Genomic DNA, 24,167 nt, shown 5'->3' with positions numbered 1-24,167 from the left:
CAAATATTGTCAGTATCAAAATATTTTAATTAAAATTATTCTATTGTCCAGTTTTGAAGCTTCAGTTTCCTGTTCTTGGCTGACTGGAGTGGCACCCAGCGTGGTTTGCTGCTGATTTTCAGAGATGCACTTCTGCATATCTCCAGTAGTTCTGAGTTACTATTGATTTCCTGTCAACTCAGGTCCTCTGCGTCTCCTCTGACACCAACAAGGCACTTTCACCCAGATAATCACTGGATATTTTCTCGTTTTCAGACCATTTTCTGGAAACTCTGGAGATGGCTATATGGGAAAATCCCAGCAGATCAGCAGTTTGTAAAATACTCTGACCAGCATGTCAAACAACCACACCACATTCAACAGTGGCTTAAATTATTTTTCTTCCTCATTCTGAGGCTTATTTTGAATTTTAACATGTCATCTCGATCATGTCTACATGCTCAAATGCACTGAGTTGCTGCCATGTCATTGACTGATTAGCTTATTAGAGAGCAGTTGAACAGGTATAACTACAAAAAACAGGTGAGTATCTTTTGTACCTTAACAAAAATAACCAAAACAATATAAATTTTTCTCTTTTTCAATGTGGTCAATTATGCCTATCAAATAAACATTAAGTGGCTTGTGTGTACATATTTATTGTCTTATTTATGCCTAAATGGCACTTAGTAGAGAGCTTTTATTACAAAAAATGTTTTGAACTCCTTAAATTTGCCCCTGATGAATACCCCCATATTAATTTAAAAAGATATAAACTAATAACTTGAAAAATCATAAGCAGTAAAAACTGAACTGAAATAAGCAAACGAAAGTGTGAAAAAGAAACTGAAAACAAATCCAAGATACAAAACTATTCTAGGAATCCTCCTCAACTGCTTATACACCATTTTATTTAATGTCCTCAGTTCAAATTTACTTGTTTCTTTCAAATTATTCAGATCCAGGACTTTATTTTATTGCTCTCCCTTAAAAAAACTGCTGTCAGCAGGACATTCTTTTCCCACAAGTGGTCTACACACAGAAAGTGACGCAGACTGAAAGGAAAACCACAAAACGGCTTGAATCAGAGCGTTGTGCTGTTGTTACCATTATAGGTTGTAGAAAAGAATCAAATTACAGAGAGGTGGGACTGCCAGGAATACAGCATGGAGCCTGGCCAACCACTTTCAGTTAAGTGGGTGGAGGCTTAATCCAGTGAAAGGGCCACAATCAAGATGAATTCACACCACGTTCCTGTAACAACTTTTTATTAGAAAAACATTTTTGTTTTAAACCAGGAAATAGCAGTCCAGAAGTGAATGTTTGGGTCACATCCTGTACATTTTATTTTGTTATGTTTGAGTTATTTAAGATACATTTCCAAGATAGAGGAGATTTATGTGGGCAATTTCCATCTTTCTATATATGTCAGCGCTGCCATCAGTCACCGGGTTTGGCCCCAGTTGAGAGTTTGCTGAGGTCTGAAAACGACAACATGTGGAGCAAACGTCTTGCATTAAACACAAATTATAGAGGGTAAAAAACTAAAACACTATACACTTATATCAGAACAGTGCAGGCGGGATGCCGTTTCCAAACAGGAGACTCCAGGAAGTCGGGATCTTCCATTTGTTGGGCTGTTTGCTCTGAAAGCAGAATTGGAGAACAATGATTCACCTCACAGTGACATTACCACTCCTCTGAAACTTTAGGTTGCTTTAATGCTGCGCCGTGGTGTCACTTACGTTATCGTCCAGCAGATGGAGCCAGTCGTTGAGGTGGTTCGCCAGAGCGAAGGCATCGGGGATGTTGTCGCCTTCTGAACAGAAGACGAGCAGCACAGCCAGCGGGAGGTCCTCTTTGCAACTGTGCAGCAAACGTGATCACACAAACACAAATAATATTAACAAGGAACTCTTACTGAGGCGTTTCAACATTCTTAATAAAGTGTCTGAACACACAGCAGACACCTGCAGCTGCCTTTATTGTGATTTATATTCAAATAATTATTAAACCCATGCTCTTACAGACATAAATAAAAAAGATTTTAAAAACAGCTCCCTGTGTTTTTGATGCCCTTGTGTCTGCCTGCAGGTCTCCCGTATCTACCTGTCTGTGTAAAGTCCTTTGGTGATGCCTCCTCCGGGGATGCAGAGCCGTGGTTCCGTGTTTCCATCTGTGAGTCCGGGGAAGGCCGGGACTCGCTCCATTTCCCTCCAGCCCAGTTCCTTCAAAGCGTCCGCGCTCCCCTTCAGCAGGGACGGCGTGACCAGGTACCTCAAAGGAGTGCTAGCCGAGACACGTGTTTGTTGAGCAGACATGATTGAAAAATGCAAAAGTGAAGAAATAAGGCGATGGCGTTGCAAGCGTATTTACCCCTGCAGCTGCTGGTCATCTCTCTGGTAGGCGTGGCTGCTGGAGAGGACGACAGTCCTGGAGAAGCCGCTGGATTTGATCCAGGACACGAGCAGCTGACGAAACTTTTTGGTCTTTGACTGCAGTTTAAACAAAGGTAGAACAAAAGAAAACAACAATAGTCATACAGTATGAAGGGAACTCAGAGAATGAACTGACGTCATACTGATGTCATACTGATGACTGATTGTTACCTGAAGAATTGGTGCTCTGATCTGAAGGACCGCCAGCTTCAGTTCTGCTGCTGCGTAAACTGTGGAGAACAGAGGGTTACTTTTCTTTTGACTTCACAGCAGCTGCAGACAAAACTGCTGATCACCTGACTGATGGTTGACGACAACAGGACTAATGTCCTTTGGTGGATAAGCAGCCGCTGGCCAACTAATACGACATAGTGCTGATTAAAAACAATCAGAAGGTCACAGCTGGGATAGCGGACATCCCAGCGGACAGCAAGAAAGAGACAGCAGACTCAAAGGGAACATTTCTGAGTTTTTTTGTTTTGTTTGTTTGTTTTTTTTAAAATTTCTGACACCTCTGTGTTAGACAGGCACCAGCAGTGAATCAACTGTACCTTCAGCAGGAGTGTGCAGCTCCTCGCCATCTTCTTTGCTGCTGGCGTACGGGTCGTTCCCGGCCATCGGGATGAGACAGTCAGTGTGTATGTGGCCCACCCTACTCATGTTCAGAGTGGACACGATGAGATCCACGGCCAGCTGACCCACATTACCTACGGCCACCGCAGGCTGGAGGAGGAAAGAGGAAGAGGATAAGTAACAAAATTAAAGAGAAGGCAGGAACCGTTTAAATCACTTTTTCCTTTTCCTGAGCACATTTTCATGTAGTTGTGCAAAACATATGATGAAGAAAAACACATGTTAGAGAGTTCCAGTTTTTATTAGGCCTCTAAGTTTTTTTTTCAAGTTTTAAGACAGTTAAATTTTTTTGTAGTTTTACTGCACTGTGCAAAAGTTTAAAGTCACCCCTTATTTCTTTATATTTTGCAATAACAATGGAAAACAGATGCAGCAAATTGTTCAAATATACATGGAAATACAGCAGGCAAAAACAAATTTGTACTATTATTCTTTGACATTTTCCATAGATTTAACTAAAACAATGGGAATAAACGTTGCCATGCATTATCGTAACAGGGTGCGTGTCATGTGTCATTCATTCATCCCTTCAGTTAGGTGTCTTTTATGAGCTTGAATGATTCACAGGTAAATGTTTAGTGGCTTGACACACAAAAAGATTGCTCTGGAAATATAAAGAAATAAGGGCTGGCTCAAGACTTTGCCTCTGCGCCCCTCCACAGTGGACTTCAATCAGGGGTTTAACAAGACTTTTGCATTACATGTGTAGGAATTAAAGGTATTTTTATACACAGCCAGTTTCTTGGATGAAAATCAGAGAAGTGAAGCTTTTGTTTTTCCCTGGTGATTACACGAGTCTCATATGAAAGCATGAAGCAGGAACTGATGGGAGGATTATTTTCCTCCGTCACTCACCATGACGAGGGTAAAATCTCTGAAGGAGGGTGCTGAGCTCTGCGAGGAGATAAACATGGTGCTGTTCAGCCAGCAGGCACACACGACCCTACAAGCCTCCAGATAAACAAACTAAATTAAAAGTTAGACGTCTAAATTATAATCCCAGGGCAACTTTCGCTTCTATTTTCATGCCTGGCGTTGTGGACCTGCTCGGCTCTGTGTCGACTGTTGATGACGGTTTTAGTACCACGCGGGAATGCCTAAATTAAATGTTACAGTGAAGCTTTGTTTTTTTTTAATAGTTTTAAGTAGACGTCTTTAACAAGCGTCCACAGATTTGTTTAAAGCTCCAAGTGTTTTTTACTTACTGTCATTTAAAGTGGTGTTTTATGTGTTTCTATTATGATCAGGCATGTTAACGGTCAGACTGTAGCGCTGCAAAGATTTACTGCGTATTAGAGATCCTCAACTCTGTTGCCTCAATTGTGCTGTGTTCATTTCTCTATCGATACATACATCCATAGACCCATCCACCCATCCGTCCGGCCTCCTTCTGTCCATATATGTACTACTGTATGTGTGGTAACAATTTATCCATCCCTTCATTACATAATTTATTCCAACAACTTTACACTCGGCGGAATTGCACATATAAATATAAATATGCCATACGTGTTGTTATTGCCTGTGTCATGCTGCTGTTGGCTGTTTGTCTATTCTGTTAGGTACGTTGACAGCAAAGAAATAACTGAAGCTTTGTTGTTGTTGTTGTTAAAGTCAACAACAATCCTGACTTCTCTGGAAAATAACAAAATAACAATACCAATAATCTGCTTATAAACAAATTACACATTCAAAAAATTCCTGAATATCCACAATTATTTATTTATTTGTTGCATTATCTCAGCCTAACTTTTATGTAAAATTTGTACTTAAATAAAAAGGCCTTTAGTAAGGACATGTGATACTTTAAACAATTTGTCTATATGTTCATATTTATATTTGTTAATTTACTTTCTTATGTATTTAATATATTAATGTTACATATTTTCTGCATATTGAAGGATGCCTTCCAGAGTTGCATGCACATTGTGGTAAAGGAATAATATATTCCTCTCCAGCTTGTTGTGCTTAAAGTAAGATTAAAGCTGGTGTAGAAGATGAAAATTGCATAACAATCAGACATGTAAGATACTAAAGAGAAACAGCTTTAATTGGTCAGTTTGCAACAGGTCAGTAACATGGTTGGGTATAAAAAGAGCACCTTAGAGAGGCCGAGTGTCTCAGAAGTAAAGATGGGCAGAGGGTCAACAATCAAGTTTACAAATTCTGGAACAATTTTAGAATATTGTTCCTGAATGTAAACTTTATGAAGATTCTAAGAATCTTTAGGAATCTCTGGGCGCAACAGACAAGGCTGAAAAATCGATACAGAATGTCTGTTATCTGTGGGCATGGCGTTAAAAGCATGATTCTATCATGGACATCACTGCATCTGTCACAGGGTGGAAGTAATTTTTATTTTTTATTCTGTGAGTTTCACTGTGTGGTTTTGTTAGTCTGTTTTTATATATATTGCATATATTTTATATGTTGTTTATGTCTGCATGCTTTTATTTTGAAAGTGAACTACTTCCAGCCCACATCTCCCCAATTAAAATAATGTCTTCTCTGGGCCAAAGCTAATTTAAACTGAACTGAGGCAAAGTGAAAAACTGTTCTATGGTCAGACGAGACATGATTTGAAATTATTTTTGGAAAACATGGACCCCTGATCCCATCTAGATGACGTTCTTTTTAGGGAAGGCTTTGAATATTTCAGCAAGATCATGCAAAACCACATACTGCATCTATTACAACAGCATGACTTCATAGCAGAAGAGTGAAAAAAGAAAGAAAAAAGACAAACAGGACAAAGACGACCCATCACTGCTGAGCAACTAGAATCCTATATCAAACAAGAATGGAACAAGAACCTTTAAAGTCAGATGTGGTAAACAAATTATGGAATTGACTGATCTTACTCATTGTAAGATTCTTCAAGCAGCTTTTTAATCTTTTTTAATGTGCCTGAAACAAGCAGAGCATTATTTAAAACACAACTTAATGATTCTGTTTACACTGTATGCAAGAAGCCTTGCATACAACCCTGAGTACCTCACACGTAAGAGTTCATCATTATGATTATGCGATGTACCGCTCTGGCTGCAGAGCGTGGGTGTCTTCAGAGACATATTACCTAGGTAAAGGTTCAGGATGAGTCACATCTAAAGCTGCTGCTCGAATTTCTCCGGACCCCAGAGCTTCGACTAAAGCATCCTGATCCACAACCAGACCTGAAACATGAAAAGACAAAAAAAGACACAAAATCAGACTGAAAGCTCGAAGACTGGTGAGGACTTGCAGTCACAGTATCACTGTATTAACACGGTATTAACATCAGATTTAAAATTTTAAAATTGGGATATTTAATATATATTTAAACAGCATCAAGTCAGTTAATTTTCTGGTATATTGATCAGTTGAGTAGCAGAGGGAGTTTAATCAGTATCAGCTGCTTTGGTGATGATAAAAATTAACACCAGGTGCACTAAAGTGGCAACAATGAGACAACCCTTAAAACAGGAATTGGTTTTACAGGCGGAGGCTAGTGACATTTTTCTCTCTTCTTCTTTTCAGACTGTCCCTAGTTTTGCATTTGGCTAGGCTCAGTGTCACTACTGGTATCATGATGCCTGGACCCTACAAAGGCTGCACTAGTAGTCCAAGTCCTCCAGGATGGCACGTCAATACTTTCAGAAGATTTTCTGTCTCTTCCAGCACAGTCTCAAGAGCATGGAGGAGCTTCCAGGAGACAGGCAGTTACTGTAGGAGAGCTGGAAAATCCTTAACTCATCAGCAGGACTGGTATTGGCTCCTTAGTGCAAGGAGGAGCATGATAAGCATTGCCTGAGCTACAAAACAACCTCCAGCAGGCCACTGGTGAGAATGTCTCTGAACAATCAGAAACAGACTTCATGAAGGTGTTCTGAGGGCCCGACATCCTGGCCCTGTGCTCACTGGAGCCTGGTTGACATATGCAATAGAATACCAGAATTGGCAGGTCCAGGGTGGGCGCCCTGTGCTTCACACTGAGATCTGATTTAATTTTCAAAGTGTTCCTTTAATTCTTTTGAATAGTTTGTATTCAATTCACTGTAGCACGACGTTTTCGATCAGTTATTATAGAATTTTCTGTCACAAACTCATAAACTGTCCAAACTGTGCTTACCTTCTGTGTCTGTTGTGATACAGGATCTTCATATCAAACCCTTTGCTTCTCTGAGCAATTTTGTATCTGATGTGTCCCATTCCGATGATCCCCAGAGTTGATCCGGTGACTTCAACTCCCATCAGGCTTTGTGGTATACTGGTAGTCTTAGGGTCAACGGCTATTTGGTGACCTATGAGAAACATTTTTCTGCTTGTAATAAGGCTGCTTTTCTGCAACCTTATGACATTATTACCACCATGGGGCCCAGCAAATTTTAGGGTTGCATTTGCAGTAGGTCTAAACTGCTGGGGGATTCCCATTATGCACCGAGTTTTCTACTTTTTTACTCGTATTCTGTTTATATGCCTCTCTACATTCAATTATTTAATTATTATTAATCTCTGGCTCTCGTCCACAGCATGTCTTTGCTCTGTCTTTCTCCCTTAATCCCAACCAGTTGTGGATTAAGGGAGCTGCCCCTCCCCGAGCCTGGTTATGCTGGCAGTTTCTTCTTGTTAAAAAGGAGTTTTTCCTTCCCACTGTCACCAAAGAGCTTGCACATATGGGGGGCATATGATTGTTGGGGTTTTCTCTGTTTTCTTTTTTTTATTGTAGGGTCTTTACCTTACAATATAAAGCACCCTGAGGCAACGGTTGTTGTCATTTGGCGCTATATAAATTAAAAATTAACTTATAAAAATTTAATTGAATTAAAATTTAGGCAACACAATGGCCTCAGTAAAAGAAAGAAATGAGTTCCAATAGCGACCAGTAGAAAACCACCATATTCACACTGAAAATAGGGTACACAAGATTTGTTTTTCTTTCAAAGCAGACTAATGGGCTGGAGATGTAATTCTGGCCTGCAGTCCAGGGCCCAAGGGCACTGTGGTCAGAGTTATCAGCCTGGTTCCAAACAGGACAAGATGGTCACTCAGAAGGACAAGCAGTAACATATCAGCCTTACAACTTCCCCAGAAAGACTTTCCACCCACCTTAAAAGGCCTTGTGTTAGTAGGAAGTGAGTAATAATGAGTAAAAATTATAATAATAATTCAACATGTTTTCCGCTAAAATGACATCAACATACTTTAAAAAACATGAATAAGAACAAGAATAAGAAGTTTTTTAAAAAAATTATTTATTAATTAAACATTCATACTTCACATACATACTGGATTAATAAACTAAGAGTGGTTGCATTCAAGCTGCAACTTTTCTTTCGTTTTTTGACTTTTACAGCGAGTTCTTTTGCCAACGTGAACATGAAATAGTTTCTCCTCAAACTAATTAAAGTTTCAACAGTCATTGAGTTTTCTTAGAGGAAGTCAGAGATTCAACACGGGAATCTTTGTTTATCCTATAGCAGGAATATTATCCTATTCTTCACAAAAAGTAAAAAGTTTTTACAGTTTGTTGCCCAACAAGTGTCCACAATGAAACCAAAGAGCCAAAAATAAATCTCTAACTAACACCACCTCACCTTCTTTTTTAAGAGGGACACAAAAATGTAAAAAATTCTTGGCAATATTAATTAAAATCATTTCAACTTGACTTCATTGGGAACAGGTTGGCCATTCACAGCTGCTACGGCATTATCCACCATGCACTGAACCATCCGTCTTGTTGTAGCATAGGTGTAGGTGCCAACATGGGGTGTGATGAGTACATTAGGCAGGCTGAGGAGAGGGTGATCCCTGCACCGAACAAAGCAAGAAAGGCATCAGGAGACAGCTGATGTTCATTCATGCTTCCTTTCATTTTCATTCCATTTTTGTGTGATTGCATGCACAGGCTGGTAAAGGGGGGATATTTTCCTCTCCAAACAAAATGAACACATCAGAAAGAGAGAGGAAAAACGGCTCAGACTGAAACACCACAGAAGACAACAAAAGTGCATGATGACAGAATTATTTCCATTGTTAATACCTAACCAAGTCAAGAACACTCTCAGGGAGGTAGCTGTAATATTGTCACAGTCTACAATGAAAAAATACTCTCATGAATTTCTCAAGGCAAAAAATGGAATACTATTCAATGGCCAAGTCAGTCACATAATCTCAACCCAATAAAACATGCTTTACAGATACTGAAGACAAAACTGAAATAAGAGAGACCCACAAACAAGCTGAAAAAGAAGGCAGATGCAGTAAAGCTCTGGCAGAGCATCTCAATGCAGAAAACACAGCATCTGGTGACATTCATTGGGTCTAGACTTCAGTAAGTCGTTGACAGCAGAAGATTTTTAAACAAGTGTTAAAAATCCGTCCTTATATTTAGCTTGTTTTTTAGTTTTTCCAATTAATTTTGAGTGTCTAAAAATGTTTAAATATATGTATAAACATGTCTGTAATTCCTAAAAAGTTAATCTATTACTTCTGTTGAACCCTTTGAATTAAAGCTGAAAGCCTGCGTCTCAATCAGACTGTTTGATTTAAAATCCACTGGGTGGTGAACAGAGGGAAAATTACAAAGATTTTGTCTTTTGTTCGACAAATAATAGACTTAATTGTACATCTTGAAAAAAGATTTCAATTTAAGATTCTTCAAGTGTCACACTGAAACCAGCAGTGCATTGCTTAAAACAGTCTAAGGAGCTTAGATAGCAGAAAAGAAAAGCATCTGGACTTCTTTAAGTTGCTTGAAGACGTTTCACCTTCTTCATTTCTAAGGTCAAATGGTGGAGAGTCTCAGATTTAGGCCTTGTGGGAAGTGGCTGATGCTTTTCTTTCTAAGCTCCTTAGACTACGATGACCTGGATGACTGAGAACCTTCACAGACATTGCTTTAAACACAACTTAATGACTCTGTTTTGTTCTAATAACAGTCTGTTTACACTGTATGCAAGAAGCCATTAACCCTGAGTGCCTCACATGTAAGAGTTCATCATTATTATTATGCAATGTACCGCTCTGGCTGCAGAGCGTGGGTGTCTTCAGAGACATATTACCTGGGTAAAGGTTCAGGATGAGTCACATCTAAGGCTGCTGCTCGAATTTCTCCAGACCGCAGAGCTTTGACTAAAGCATCCTGATCCACAACCAGACCTGAAACATGAAAAGTCACAAAATCAGACTGAAAGCCCAGAGAGTGGTGAAGACTCGCAGTCACAGTATTCTCACCTCTACTGACGTTGATCAGGGTTGCAGTGGGTTTCATGAGGGACAGCTCCCTGTGGCTGATCAGGCCTTTGGTTTCAGGGGAAAGGTTGACAACGAGCACAACAAAGTCAGACTCCCTCAGCAGGTCATCCATGTTCTCACAGTAACTCGCCCCCACTGACTGCTCGTCTTCAACGCTCCTGAACAGCACAAAAAAAAGCAAACACAAATGTATAATAAATGCTGCCACATTTATTAATGTCAGATTTCTTTAAAAGCTGGGATTCAAATACACTGTAGCGCCAAAAGCATTTGCTTGTTTTCCTTCACACAAATACACACTTGAGTGACACCCCATTCTAAATCCATTCAACTTTTCTAGGAAGATTTTCCACAAGGTTTAGGAGTGTTTTTATGGGAATTTTTGACAATTATTCCAGATATGCATCTGTGAGGTCAGACACTGATTTTGGATGCAAAGGCCTGGCTCACAGTCTCAGCTCTAATTCATCCTAAAGGTGTTCTGGCGGGTTGAGGAGTCTGTGCAAGTTCTTCCACACCAAACTCGGTCATCCATGATTCTATGGACCTTGTTTTGTGCACTGGTGAACAGTCATGTTGCAACAGAAAGGGGCCATGCCCAAACCAATGTCTTGGTATGCTGAAGTATTAGATAAGGGGTCGAGCTGAACTCCTGAAAAACAACCACACACCATAATCCCCGCCTCGACCAAACTTTACACTCAGCACGATGCAGTAAGACAAGTACCGTTCTCCTGATAACAACCAAACTCAGACTCATCCATTAGCTTCCCATATGGAGAAGCATGATTTATCACTCCAGAGAACATGTCTCCACTGTTCTGGAGTCCTGTGGCGGCATGCTTTACACCACTACATCTCAGGTTTTGCATTGTGCTATTGTGCTTACGTGCAGCTGTTCAGCCATTCCACGAAGCCTTCTACACACTGTTCTTTAGCTAATCTGAAGGCAAAATAAAGTTTGGTGGTCTTTTTATTTTATACACCTTTGGCCATGGAAGTGATTGGATCACCTGAATTCAATGATTTGACTGGGTGAGTGAATACTTCTGGCAGTAGTGTAGTACTGTGTATCTATTCAAGTCACTGTATCAGGATTTTTTCGATCTGTTCAATGAACTGGTGCTTACCTTCTGTGTCTGTTGTGATACAGGATCTTCATATCAAACCCTTTGCTTCTCTGAGCAATTTTGTATCCAATGTGTCCCAATCCGATGATCCCCAGAGTCGACCCGGTGACTTCGACTCCCATCAGGCTTTGTGGTATACTGGTAGTCTTAGGGTCAACAGCTATTTGGTGACCTATGAGGAACATGGAAATATTTCCAGTGTAAATATCTTTGGGTTTTACTCAAACTGTTCCACACTGAGATCAGATTTGAACCTTTGACCTCACCTTCAACTATCTTTCTTGCGGATGCCAGCAGCAGACCCATGGCCATATCTGCAGTGGCGTCACTCACAACACCGGGCGTGTTGGCCACCTTCACCCCGAGACTGGTGATGTACGGGACATCCAGGTGGTCGATGCCCACTCCTCCATTGGCAACCACTTTTAGTGATGGAAGCGAGCTGAGCAGCGACGGCTCGGCTGCAGGGTAGGTGTTCCACATCAGTATTGCCTGGATCTTCGGCCCGTGCTGCTGGGGGTTTTGAAGAAAGTCTCTGAGGCAGATTATGTGGAAGTGTTGTTTTATTATGTCAGTGACCTCTTTGATGAAACCCTGCTCGGTCACCTCTGAGATCAGAGCCCATGGTTTGTCCTCTGCCATCGTCTGATTGGATAAAGCACAGGATTCGTAAAGGAGAAGGTAACCAGCAAAGAAAGGCACTGGGACCAGTTCCCACCTGTTTCCAAACTTTACACTAAGATCTGGATTCTTGCCTAGCATTGACATCAGTTAAAATCCAGTTTCAACTTTTTTATTATCCCCAAATGTATCATCCAGATGACTAGAACCACTGACAGGTAAAGTGAATGACATTGGTAACCAATGCTACAGTGGTACCTGTCAAACGCTGACCTGTGTTTTGTAAATAGTTAGCATTAAGTACATAAGAATTGCTTTTTGTAGTCCATTTCCTGAACATTGTAGTTTCACTACGGCAGACCCACGTCATTGACAGCTGCCGTGACACGATTACGTAGCCAAGCTCGTGCACGCTCCAAGCTCTTAGTGCATTTTGCTTGGGAAGGTTTCTAATGAATTACTGTATTCTTAAAGATTTTGAATGGAGTCAGGTGACCAAACAGAAAAAAAACTTTTCAAATGGAGTTTAAAAAAAAATGGATGTACATGGTTGTACTTTCTGTGATAGTGAGTTGGCAAATCTTTTATTTTAGTGTAATACAATGCAGTCCTTATGGTTGCAGGTCAGGGGAATCATTGTTCCCCAGGATGTGAAATTACTGTGAAAATAATCAAGATTGGAATCTGTTCAATGAATACTACCAATTCACTTTTATGATGTAACAAAGGCGTACTGTCTCAAAAAGCTGTTTTGATAAGACGGGCTTTATTTTGGCTAATTGCCTCAAATGAAAAAAGCTCTTACAACAGCTCCGACCTGGCTTTCAAGTTTAAGATCTGCCTCCATTTTAACTCCCAGATTAGTAATGACCGGTTTAACATACTGTGCCAGCGAACCAAGATCTATAGTAGTGGTCTCACAAGTGCCACCAAAAACCATCACTTCTGTTTTTGGTTCATTAAAATGTAAAAAGTTCAAAGCCATCCAGGCCCTTATTTCATCAAGGCATCTGAGCAGAGGGTCTAGTGAGAAGCCATTTATCTTTTTAAGAGGGAAATAAATCTGGGAGTCATCAGCATAACAATGGAAAGAAATCCCATGTTTGCTGAAAATAGAGCCAAGGGGTAGGAATCTATTATGTATTATAATTTATATATAAAGGCTGAGCCAGTTCACATCTGTAATAATGAGCAGTCTAACAAGATCAGCTCAAAAACCAGCACAGGCTGTTGTTTCACAGGTTCTTCTTGTTCATGTTACAATTAACACAAAAGTTTCAACTAATTCTTCTTGTGGGACACCCACACTGTATGTGTGCAGAGTTTCAGCTCAACGCATTCAGTGACTATGGAGAAATTAAAGGACATTTCTGCTCAAACACACAATTTAATATCTAAAAGTCATAAAAAATTCATTCTTAATGGACATGAAATGAAAATTCTCAGTTGATTACTCTACCTGTGTGCCAATGTTCATCACAAGATACTGCAAGATTCCAGAGAAATTAAAGGAAATTTCTACTCAACTTCAAGAGGATTTGACTGAATTTCCAATAGAAGTGAATCATGAATTCAAAAGAAAAATGAAAGAACATATTCTTTTCATTTCCTCATTTTCATTTCTTTATTTACACACGCGTGTCTTCAAAGGCACAATGTAATAACTGTAATTCTGATGTGTCATATTGCTTTTTTTTTAGTCTGTTGAACAAAAATAAGCAACGAAGGAGAAGCACTACCATAAAACTTAGTGCAGAAGCGCAAGAAAATTTAAGCCGCAGATACGTAAGCGGCGGCTGACTTCAGGGAGACCATTTTAAGGTCGTTAGGATTCTCAGCTCTCTTTTCCCTACTCCCTTATGAACCATCCCACTCGCTTTCCTTGACCTCGATGACGTTTCGAGGTAAACGAAAAGGAGTTACGAAAAGGAGTTAAGAAAAGGAGACAAGGTGTACTTTTGGAAGGTAGCCCTAATGTTTCCTTTTCATTAGCTCAGTGTTTCAGGTTAAACGCTCTGTGAGACTGTCCGGCCACAGCCCACCTCTTGACCAGGCTCAGCTGCACGACCCACAAAATAAATTTATGTTGTAAATTTACTCACTGTTGTTGAGCTCTTTCCCGGCTGCTCCTCAGACAGGAAGAACTGTTTAAGGAACGCGCGGGATTTCAAAATAAGGGCTCTTAAAAGCAGTGTGACTTAAAACGGCAAGAGTCATTCTAAAGAAAGATGTCTCCTTAACATGGATTTCTTATTCCAACATTTAAACTTAGATTATATTATCACATAACTGGACGTCTTTATTTACTAAAAATGACAGCTCAGTTATTGTTTTTAATCTTTTTTCTATATTTACTTAAAGACCCCACATGCAATCTTTTTTTCGCCACTTTACTCTTTTTAAATTTAATTTAATTTCAATTTCAAAGCTTTTAAGCATTATTATTTCCTCAGGCTCTCCAGCACATGCAAACACAGACAGAGAGAGTTATTTCGATCAGGTTTGTTCATAATGTGATTCTTTACTTATTACAGTAACAACGATGATAATCAAAGAACAGTTAAAAATGAGTGACGAGCCTTTATATCTTAACCCTTAAGTGTAACCAAATTCAACAGGTGTAGACTTATTAAACAACGCGTGGGGACATATATGACAGTTTTTAGACATACTTGACAAAAGGAGCTTTAACAACAACAATAATAAAAGCAGCTAGAATTATAATATGTACAAACTAATAATAGCAATAATAACAAATAGAAACTAATATTAATACTAATAATAGTAGCTGGGATAAAAACCAAGTAAATAAATCAGACAAACAAATAATAAATGAAATAGGGAGGTTTGTGTTGTGTTTGGCAAATATAGAAGGTAGTGGTGATTATGTAAGAACATCTGAACAACTTGGTGTGGAAGGAGTGACAGAAACCAAATAAATAAGAACATAGTTTGGTTAGAAAGAAGATACGAGAATCAAGATGCCTTAAAATAATAAACCCTGATTACAACGGCTAAAATAATTAGATGGAAAATAGAGAGTCGAAATAGGAGAGTTTTGCTGGAGATAGTGATTTATGAAGTCAGAGTTTGTGAATTTAAAGTAAAGTTTAGGGCCTGTTGAGTGTGGCAGAGGGAGAAGGAGAAGAGATGATGGGAGAGGAAAAAAAGAAAAGTGTTGTACTGTGAGAGCTCACTTCAGCTGTGCTGCTGCTGCGTGAGGCAGCCTTTAAACACCGTCACAGGGTGCAGCGGGCTCAGGGTGCTCTGAGCCCGCTGCACCTGTTTCAAGAATTTCAAGAATTCTACTCTTTAGTTAGTTATTTGATTTGCATTGGATCTAAAGAGCTAGTTATCATGTTGGCTTCAAAATTTGTGACCCAACATCATTTCTTCCCATCATTTTGCACACTGCACACACACAGTCTGATACTACATGATACAGGCCACAGGCTCTCCTAAATGTCTTCACTGTAAACGAGAAGCTGGACAATACCATCAGGTTCTTTAGCTGGTGCACAGGTCTGTCTGGGATCGTCACCTTAAGATGCCAAGAGGCTAGCACCGGAGCCCACAGGTTCCTTATACGCCGGGTATAGCACAGACTGCTCATTATGGCTGAAAAGTTATTGATATTATACATATTAATTACGAGCTCTACTATTTTGCACACACAATAAATGTTGTGCTAGGAGATGTGTTTAAATATGGAGAAACATATGACAGCCACAGGTCTCTGCGAATAAGTAACAAAGGCCTCGTGGGCCGACAAAATTATTCCAAACATTCCTGTGTGCTTGGAGAGCAAGTGTTTTTAAAATAAGTTTTCTGATATATATACAGCAGTGAAAAAACTATAAGAAGAGAGCTACCTTTTAGCTGAAACCTGGGTGGTTTGTCTTTGCTGCGTCCTCAAACTGGCATAAAGAGCGAGCTGGTGGAAAAAGAGTTTGTTCTAGAGAAATATTAAACACATGACATAAGAGGATGATTTCGTTGGCAGCACATTGTGACATGTACTCCCTCCAGCACAGAGAGGACAGGAAGAAACCACTGTTCCCAGCGACTGGGCAGGTGGCTGTTTCCTGGATGCTGATTGGTGCACCAGACTTAGAAGCGATAGAGAACGATCAAAGGTCAGACGCCACTGTCCATAAAAAGACTTCTTATATTTGCTTCAGTTATGAGCACACTCGGTTTTCTTCAAGCTCAAAGGAAGTTTGAGAGTACATGTGGTTTATAAGTAATCTGGAAACCATTTAATGGAAAAACCAGTGTAAAAAGAAAAAGTAACACAAGATCATGTAACAAATATTTATATTATGAACAGTGTTTAAACCCCCTAAATATTATGCATTGTACACATGCAATTCATCCTAATTAGCATAACTGGAGGCTATAAAAGCCACATATGCTCAACCATAAGACTATTACCCAGTGTAATTTATTATTAGTCAGTGTATTTCATGACGTTTTTAAAAGGTCTTTACATTTGCAGTATGAGTCTAACATATGGAAGAATGCTGTGATATTCCCTGTGCCTAAATCCCAAATTTCTAAAAGAGTTCAGATGGGTCGCGTTCACATCAGTCATGATAAAAGTCCTGAAAAACTGATGAAGTCAGAAATTTTAAGGAAAACTGAGGCTGTGGGAGATGAAGAAGATGTTACAGTAACTCAGTTTTCTTCTGCTTATCCAATTCAGGGTCAGAGAAAGGGCTGGAGTCTACCCCAGCTGTAGGAGGGGAGGCAGGTTACACATAACAGGTCACCAGTCTGCCTCGGGGCTAACACAACTGCTCCTTGACTGGCTCCCCACAGCAGCTGGTGCTCCGACCCTTACATCATTTACCCTGAACACACACATGTGTCAGAGCAGGATGGAAACAGGAGCATTTTTAAGCATGCAAGACCGGGACCAGTCGCAGTTCTTGATGGTTTTGTTGAACGGTGAGATGAGCCCAAACTTCAATTAAACAGTCTGAGACAATGATCACTGCTTTCAGAGAATGCACTCATACACAAGAAGTCACGTACTTTAAGGGACGGAAGGCTGAATTTTTTGAGTCTAATAAATATCTTAAAAGATTTACTGATTGAAAGCTGAACTTTGAAACAAACTATGAAGCTGCCAGCAGAGGAAGAGAAACTGTCCTCTTTGTGCTGACTAAGAGCTCTTAACGACCAAAAGCTTCTTACAGCACTGAACTCCTCTCATAGCCCCAAATACTTGGATTTCCACAAGGACACAGATTACTTTGAGCATGCAACCACTAGGTGGCATCCAGACATTAACCTGTGACTCTGGAGTGAGTGGAGTGGAGTGGAGACCTGCCTGAGACACTGCAATAAATTAAAGCTATGAATCTTCAGGCAGCAGCTATGCTCTATCTGGCAGTTTGCTAAATATACATGTAACATTTTATATACATTTTAAAGATTTTATTACATTTTTAAAATCTCTTGTAAACAACTGTTCTTTAGGGAGATAGAAGACATACCCACTTAGCATTTTAGCCTCTTAAATTTGAAATAAGGACAAAGTATATGAGCTGACAAAGACTCTTGTTCCAAGTCTGCATGTCAGTAAGTATAGTTAGAGAAAGGTACACAGACAGTGTGAAATACTTACTTTCTTACTAAATCACTTAAAGATGGGAATGCATGTATTTTGGTTTGAAGCGTTGTGAAATGTTGTGTCATCACATGATTTCACATTACAGCATTTAAAACTATTGATCGTTTCCTTTTGAAATAATATAAAACGATCATTTTCAAATTAATGCAGGGTTTGTAGCAAAATGTAAAAATGTAGTGTCTTGTTTTGGTTTGTGATGTTGATATTTTTTTATGTGTGTATGTGTGCGTGTGTGTGTGCGTGTGTAGACTTGATTATGATCTGTTTATGTATCAGTGAACAATGATTTGTAAATTATTAAATAGTATTGAGCAGTGGAGGATCAAATAAGTGTCACCCTACTCTTTTTCAGGCATGTAAATTGTGTTGTATAAAAAACTCAACGTTGTATTTCTTTTGCTTTGTTTATTTTCTGTTTTCATATTTACATGTCGGAAATAAAACATTTAATCAGTCAATCAGTCAAGTATCTCGCTTGTCATAAATACACAGCGATAAATACATAGATACACAGTGATAACACCCCTAGTTTGGAAGGTAAAATATTTGCAAAGCTTGCATACAAAGCTTGCCTAACCACCTGTCATGCATGCATTGTAAGCAAACACAAGTTTGCCAGGAATATTGTTGTGCAGCTGTATCATTCAGCTGTCAGTTCTTTGAGATACGGTAGAAATGCTAAAATGGAGGAGGGATATTTTAGGGCCGCTTTTCTAGTTTGATCAAACACATTTTGGAGTGTTGCTGCAGAGCTTTACGTATCACCCTCATGTGATGATGCTGAGATGTTTGCTTCGATGTAATTGCCTCTGTGTGTGTGTGTGTGTGTGTGTGTGTGTGTGTGTTATGCATCAGAGCATCAGGGAAGGTCATGTGTGGAAGGCGACTGTAGATCAGCAGCTTACCTGCTTTTTACTGTTGCATAATCTCATGCTCTCCTCTTCTTCTCCCTCTGTCCTTTCACTCCTCCTCCACACCTGTGTCTGTCTTTTTCTTTTCTCTATCTGCTCTTCACCGGCTCCTCCCATCCAGCTCGACCTCACCCTTAAGCGTGTATGGAGCTGCAAGCTTCTCTCTTTCTGTGGCCAAGAGTCATTTAGGCTTTCATTAAGCCAGTTCAGATCTCCAGCCAAGCTCCACTTCCATCTGCTGCCACATCTGACAGCAGGTGGCCTTTTAGCAAAGTGCTGACTCACATGGTAAACGCAGCGATTACATCTCTGCCTCACTGCACAGCACTTTCAGTGCTCTTCTTCTCTGATCACGTGATTCGTGTCAGATGAGAAGGTCAAAGGAGAGTTTTGATTTCTGGGGAAATACCAGTTCTTCCAAATAAACACGTCACGATTCATTATGACAGAGTTTGTGGTGTTGCATGTTTGAGTCTCATGTCTAAAGAAAGGTGTCAGGTGTTACAGCTGGCCTTAGGTGTCACACTTCACATGACACAGCAAAGAGAGAACAGAGAAAGGAAAAGTCCTTAACTACACTGCCTGTGATAGATCGCTGACACGAGGCCCATCCTTACTCTGCTTATCGGGAGCACACAGCTCTGAAGTCGTGGCTTTTTTTCTCCGTCTGAGCAGATAAAAATAAAACAAAAAACCATGCAGAGGACACAGGACTTCTATATTTATTCAGTGGTGTCTTATCTACTTCAACATTTTTTATTTTTGCTTTTCATGCCTATTTAAATTGTGGAGGAAAACACAAAAATGTGCTTCATTTAGATGAATTTTTTTCCTTGCGTGAACGTACCCATGAGGGCCATTAGTGGACTTTGATATTACCATGTGAAACATAGTCAAGAACCAAAGCGATACACAGAGCTGCGGCAATAAAAAGTTCACATTTGCACAGTTTCTTCTAGATTGTAAGGTGCAAACGTTTGTGTTCGTTTAAATATAAAAAGAAATGCAATAAAAACTCATATTTACTCTTAGATTTAAAAGCTTTTACTATTTATTCAAGCTCTGTCAAATAAATGTACCCAAAGTTACACATCCCAAAGGTGCTCTACTGGATTTAGATTGTTGTTGAACATTGTAATGTTCAAGAAACCAGTTTGAGATGATCTGAGCTTTGCAGCAGCCATCAGGTGATGCAAGCAACATCTTTTCCTAATCTTCTGTTATCCAATTTCAATCAGCCTGTGTGAACTGCAGCCTCAGTCTCCTGTACTTAGCTGACAGGAGTGGAGGTTGGTGTGGTCTTCTGCTGCTTCAAAGTTCAGAGATCTTCTGTATATGTTGGTTTTAACGAGAAGCGATGCTCAGTTTGAATTTCAGCTGCATGCCCGAATGCAGTGAATTGCTGCAATGTGACTGTGCTAACAAAGAAAATGAACAGGTGTACCTAATGAAGTGGACAGTGAGTGCATATTGGCCCTGTTACCTCACAGCACAAACTTTCTTTACTCCCTGCATGTGCCTGGTGGCTGCAGGTGCAGACATGAGCTTCAGTGAAACCTCTGAGTGGTTGGTGAGGCCAGAAAAGCAAACCCATTTCCAGATGTAATGAGTGCCGCATACGTCAGTTTTTCTTCACTTACATTAATGATCAAAATCCTGGAGACTTATCTCTACAACGTACAAACTGCAACAATGCAAACAAGTACATCATATCGAATATACTTTTAAAGGTATAAAAAGGTACTCCATATTGTTTCACTACTATTTATTATTTGAACAAACAAAAGTATCTGATTATTTGGCTTTATAAGAAGTTCAATGCTAAAAAATGAACAATAACTGAGTAAATAAATAAATAAAAACAAATGGAAGATCTCACGGCTAATTAGGGTAATAGTGACATGAACAAACGAGCATCCTAGAGAGGCAGAGACTGACAGCTGAGAAGAAAGGATAGGGTTGGCTTCATCACTCTGTGAATAACTACACGGGGGGACAAAAGTTAGTTGTGCGTGCATCAAAATTAAGCTTTTTATTGGTTAAACAACAGGACAGTTTTTCTTAAGAAGTGCTCCTGAATCCCTGCTGAGATTTCCATCACAGGAACATGTTTGTTTTTAGTGCCATTGGTATTGCTTTCGGGCCTTATTCTCTAAATCTTGGCAATCTTATGATGAGAAACATTAGGTTGGTGAAGTGTTTGCATACACAGCGGCAACCCCCTTCTGATAGACTTCTAATATTGCACTTTATCTTTTGTGCCAAAAATTATGTTGTTGGCATCAAATTCAGAAATCCATCCACAAATAACTGATGTGCTGACTTTGTGCCTAAAATAACTTACAAATCACAGCATTCTGTTTGCATAAACTGTATATTTTACACAAGATCCAGACTTTTATTTTTTCATGAAACCCATAAACACTCTGTCGTTGCTAGAGGACATCTACAATCCATTTCTCTCAGTAAAAAGTTGGACTATTTAATTTAATAAAACACCTGTCTTCAATGACTCAGGCCACTCTCTGATGCTCGGCTATTCTTTCAGAGGACATCCCCCCCTGCAGGTGCTGATGTCGTGCAGAAGCAGAAACCACACACATACATGCAAAGTTGACACCTGAGTCGCTGTGAAGAAGCCTGGCACGCAACGCTCATCGTGTTCTGGTTGAGAATAAATTCACCTGCTGGGTAATCCAGTCAGCCTGAGCATTAGCCTGCCGTGCATGACGTACAGCGCAGCACAGCGAAGTCGCAGGTCAACTCAGTGAAGCTTCTCTTGTTTTCTCATTGCTTCTGTCTGAACTAGCATTTGTCTGCAGATACAAAGACACATAAATCATACCTGGAAATCAGACATGTATATACGAGATCAGTTTGTTAATAACTTTTCAGCCCAGTGCCTGGAGAAACTTTTGAAAATAAGAATATAAACTCACTGAGCAGCAAAGACATCATGATGCACTCCTCCATGAGAATCTGAGTGCAACTTTTTTGAATGTGCAACTTTTCCTTAATAAGATAACAATCCTCAGCCAGGGACGGCTGCCAGACAGCTTAGCTCACCTCCAAACTTTGGCCACACTCCTCAGCAGGTTCAGCAGCTCAAGGCTGGCTCTGTCTGATTAGGTAACAGATAATCATTAAGAAGAGGTTGTTGGGCCTCTGCTGTGCTGCTCAGTGGCTTCTCCATCCAGAACCGCCTACTTAGCCTCGTCTGTAAAGCCGCTGTTACCTAATGATGGAGCCCGTGTAGAGCCATGGGCTGGCTGATTTAGAAAGACTCTTTGCTGTTTGAGCTGGGGCACACCAGGCTTCACCAGTGTTTGTGTGTGTGTGCAGCTCTTCAATGGACAGCCAGTCAGATCAATGTTATGCAAACCTATTAGTCAGAGGTTGCAGTGTTGGCTTCACACAATACTCAGGGACTCTAGCCCAGAGTCAAACACGCTGATGAGCTCTCACCTCTGTTAAGAGTAACAATCGGTTAAAGGCAGCACAGAGAACTACGGCTTTATATCATCAAACAGTGCGAGAAAGACATTAGTGTCACTGTATAAACTGCATTTTGTCCTTAAACAAGCATTCATCTTTAAATTTGCACCAAATTCAAACTTGAAAATTGATGCATTGCGATTTTAGCAGCTTCTCCTTCTGTCTGTATGTTTGCATATACGGTTAAAACCAAAACTTTTAAATGCAGTCTGACTTTTGTACAATCACATTTTCAGAAACATGATTTCAATCAAAGATTTCTGTGTAACATGTAGTTAACAACACAATGCAATGATCCAGATGTGCAGTGGGTGGCAATGTTCTTATACAGTGCAATACTATCTTAAATGATTTTATTTCACTTATCATTGTGACTGTTTCACTATAATCACTTATAAAATTGTAATTTTCTGTGTGTTTGCATTGGTCAATTGACAATAAAGGAATCTGAATCTTAAGTGACTTTGAATGTGATCTACTGGGATTTTCCACAAAAACATTTCTAGAGTTTGCAGAATATGATTTGAAAAACAGAAAAATAACCAGCGAGAGGCAACAGTGACTTAAAAAAAACACTTGTTACAAAGTATGCAGAAGAGCATCTCTGAATCACAACATATTGAACCGTGAAGCAGCGGGCTACAGCAGCAGAAGAGCACACTGAATGCCACGCCTGTAAACTGGTACGGGAAAATGAGGCTACAGTTCACAAAAACTCACCAAAATTAAACAATAGAAGACGGGAAAAATGATGATGAGCCTTTATGTTTGTTGTTTTTGGTAAACAACATGAAAGCATGGATCCATCCTACCTTGTATCAACAGTTGAAGCTGCTTATGTTGTGATCATACTGATTGTACAAAACTGTATTTGTTAAACTTTGAATGATCTACTGGGTGTGCTTGCTATCCCCCTGTTTCAGCAGATGGTGTTTCATTAAAACAAAAACAAATTTTTTTTTTACAAACACTTATAAAACATGATCAGAATTTGTTGTTGCAAGCACCACAGCCATGTTTATAAGCTCATCTATTCAGGAAACAAAGTTAAGTGAATCTGAGCAAGGGAGGCCACCCCCCTGCTGAATAATTATTCTGAATTAATATTGTAATCCTTTATTACATATTTCAACACTAGAAAGAGATCAAAAGAAGCCGAGATGATTCCTGTGCATGGATGTGTGATTAATTTTCATCAGACATTGTTTTGTACATGTAATGGATCGCTGTGATCAGTGCGATGAGCATTTTGCTGACTCGACAGGAGGGAGGGGGTTCTCAGTGTACTTCATAAGGCCATTAAGAATATACTCCCTGGAACACAGTCTGAATAATCCCTGTGGCTTTGACTTCCTTTAATCATCTTAGCCAAAGCATGGCTCCCAATGTGCCTGCATGGGAACACCTGTACTGGGCCACAGCGAATGGATAGTGGTTATCATCTTAATCACCCTCCTGTTCATCATGCAATACTCGGAAATAAGCAAGCTCATTTATGCTGATCAAGAGAATGCAAAACAAAGCAAGCAAGCTGAACTTTAATGCAAATGACTGAAAATGTAGTCTTAGTGTCAGCTGTTTATCTTTATCATTTGAATCCATCCAAAGGTCTAGTTTGCACACATCCCACATTAGGGGAGAAACAAACAGCACGGCAGGTAAAAGATACAGAATGCATGCAAAACTGGAGAAAATGTTTAAATAAGAGCCGGAGCTGCTATAAGCTGTGGAAATATTCAGTAAAATGTGGCGCGGTATGTGCAGGGATTTAAAGCCCCGCCCCCTGCGTTATTTTACTTTTCTTAATGATAAATAATTTGCAAGCAATAAATAAGTAAGTAAAAGTATAAGTTATTTGAATGCTTTTTAAATTATTATAAACAGGCTTTTGATCAGTATTCTTGTGTATGTGCATCAGGTGGCCATTAGCCACAAAATGACTTATAAAACAATTACTTCTATATGTTTATAGACCATTATAAAACATTAATAAACATTAATAAGCACATAGGTGGTATTAAATACAGTGAGGTTATGTTTAATTTGATATATTCTTTAGTAAACGAACAACTTGAAGCTACAGTTTTTA

The 24,167-nt window shown here is 39.6% G+C and overlaps 2 protein-coding genes across 8 annotated transcripts; both read right to left on the bottom strand.

The window, feature by feature from the left end:
• Positions 1–1,230: 1,230 nt before the first annotated feature.
• Positions 1,231–4,135, bottom strand: psmg2 (proteasome (prosome, macropain) assembly chaperone 2). Its single transcript, XM_003444099.4, has 7 exons — positions 3,906–4,135; positions 2,969–3,140; positions 2,589–2,647; positions 2,356–2,474; positions 2,089–2,268; positions 1,725–1,845; positions 1,231–1,625 (listed from the first exon to the last, which is right to left on the bottom strand). The coding sequence occupies exons 1-7, from the start codon at positions 3,960–3,962 to the stop codon at positions 1,545–1,547; spliced, it is 789 nt and encodes a 262-aa protein (XP_003444147.1). The 5' UTR covers positions 3,963–4,135; the 3' UTR covers positions 1,231–1,544.
• A 4,136-nt stretch (positions 4,136–8,271) lies between these two features.
• Positions 8,272–16,080, bottom strand: zgc:136493 (probable 2-ketogluconate reductase). 7 transcript variants are annotated; one of them, XM_005478470.4, is made up of 7 exons: positions 15,907–16,080; positions 15,531–15,652; positions 11,680–11,923; positions 11,414–11,585; positions 10,263–10,441; positions 10,091–10,187; positions 8,272–8,837 (listed from the first exon to the last, which is right to left on the bottom strand). In XM_005478470.4, the coding sequence occupies exons 2-7, from the start codon at positions 15,645–15,647 to the stop codon at positions 8,681–8,683; spliced, it is 966 nt and encodes a 321-aa protein (XP_005478527.1). In that variant the 5' UTR covers positions 15,648–15,652; positions 15,907–16,080; the 3' UTR covers positions 8,272–8,680. The 7 variants fall into 7 exon arrangements, with proteins under 7 accessions (XP_005478527.1, XP_013126133.1, XP_005478525.1 ...); XM_013270679.3 differs by having other exon boundaries at positions 11,680–12,058; positions 15,576–15,652; XM_005478468.4 differs by having other exon boundaries at positions 11,680–12,058; positions 15,907–16,079.
• Between the last annotated feature and the right edge of the window lie 8,087 nt (positions 16,081–24,167).

This window comes from Oreochromis niloticus, linkage group LG22 (assembly GCF_001858045.2).
Source record: "Oreochromis niloticus isolate F11D_XX linkage group LG22, O_niloticus_UMD_NMBU, whole genome shotgun sequence".
Lineage (NCBI taxonomy): Eukaryota > Metazoa > Chordata > Actinopteri > Cichliformes > Cichlidae > Oreochromis > Oreochromis niloticus.
This window is presented reverse-complemented; position numbering and strand designations above follow the sequence as displayed.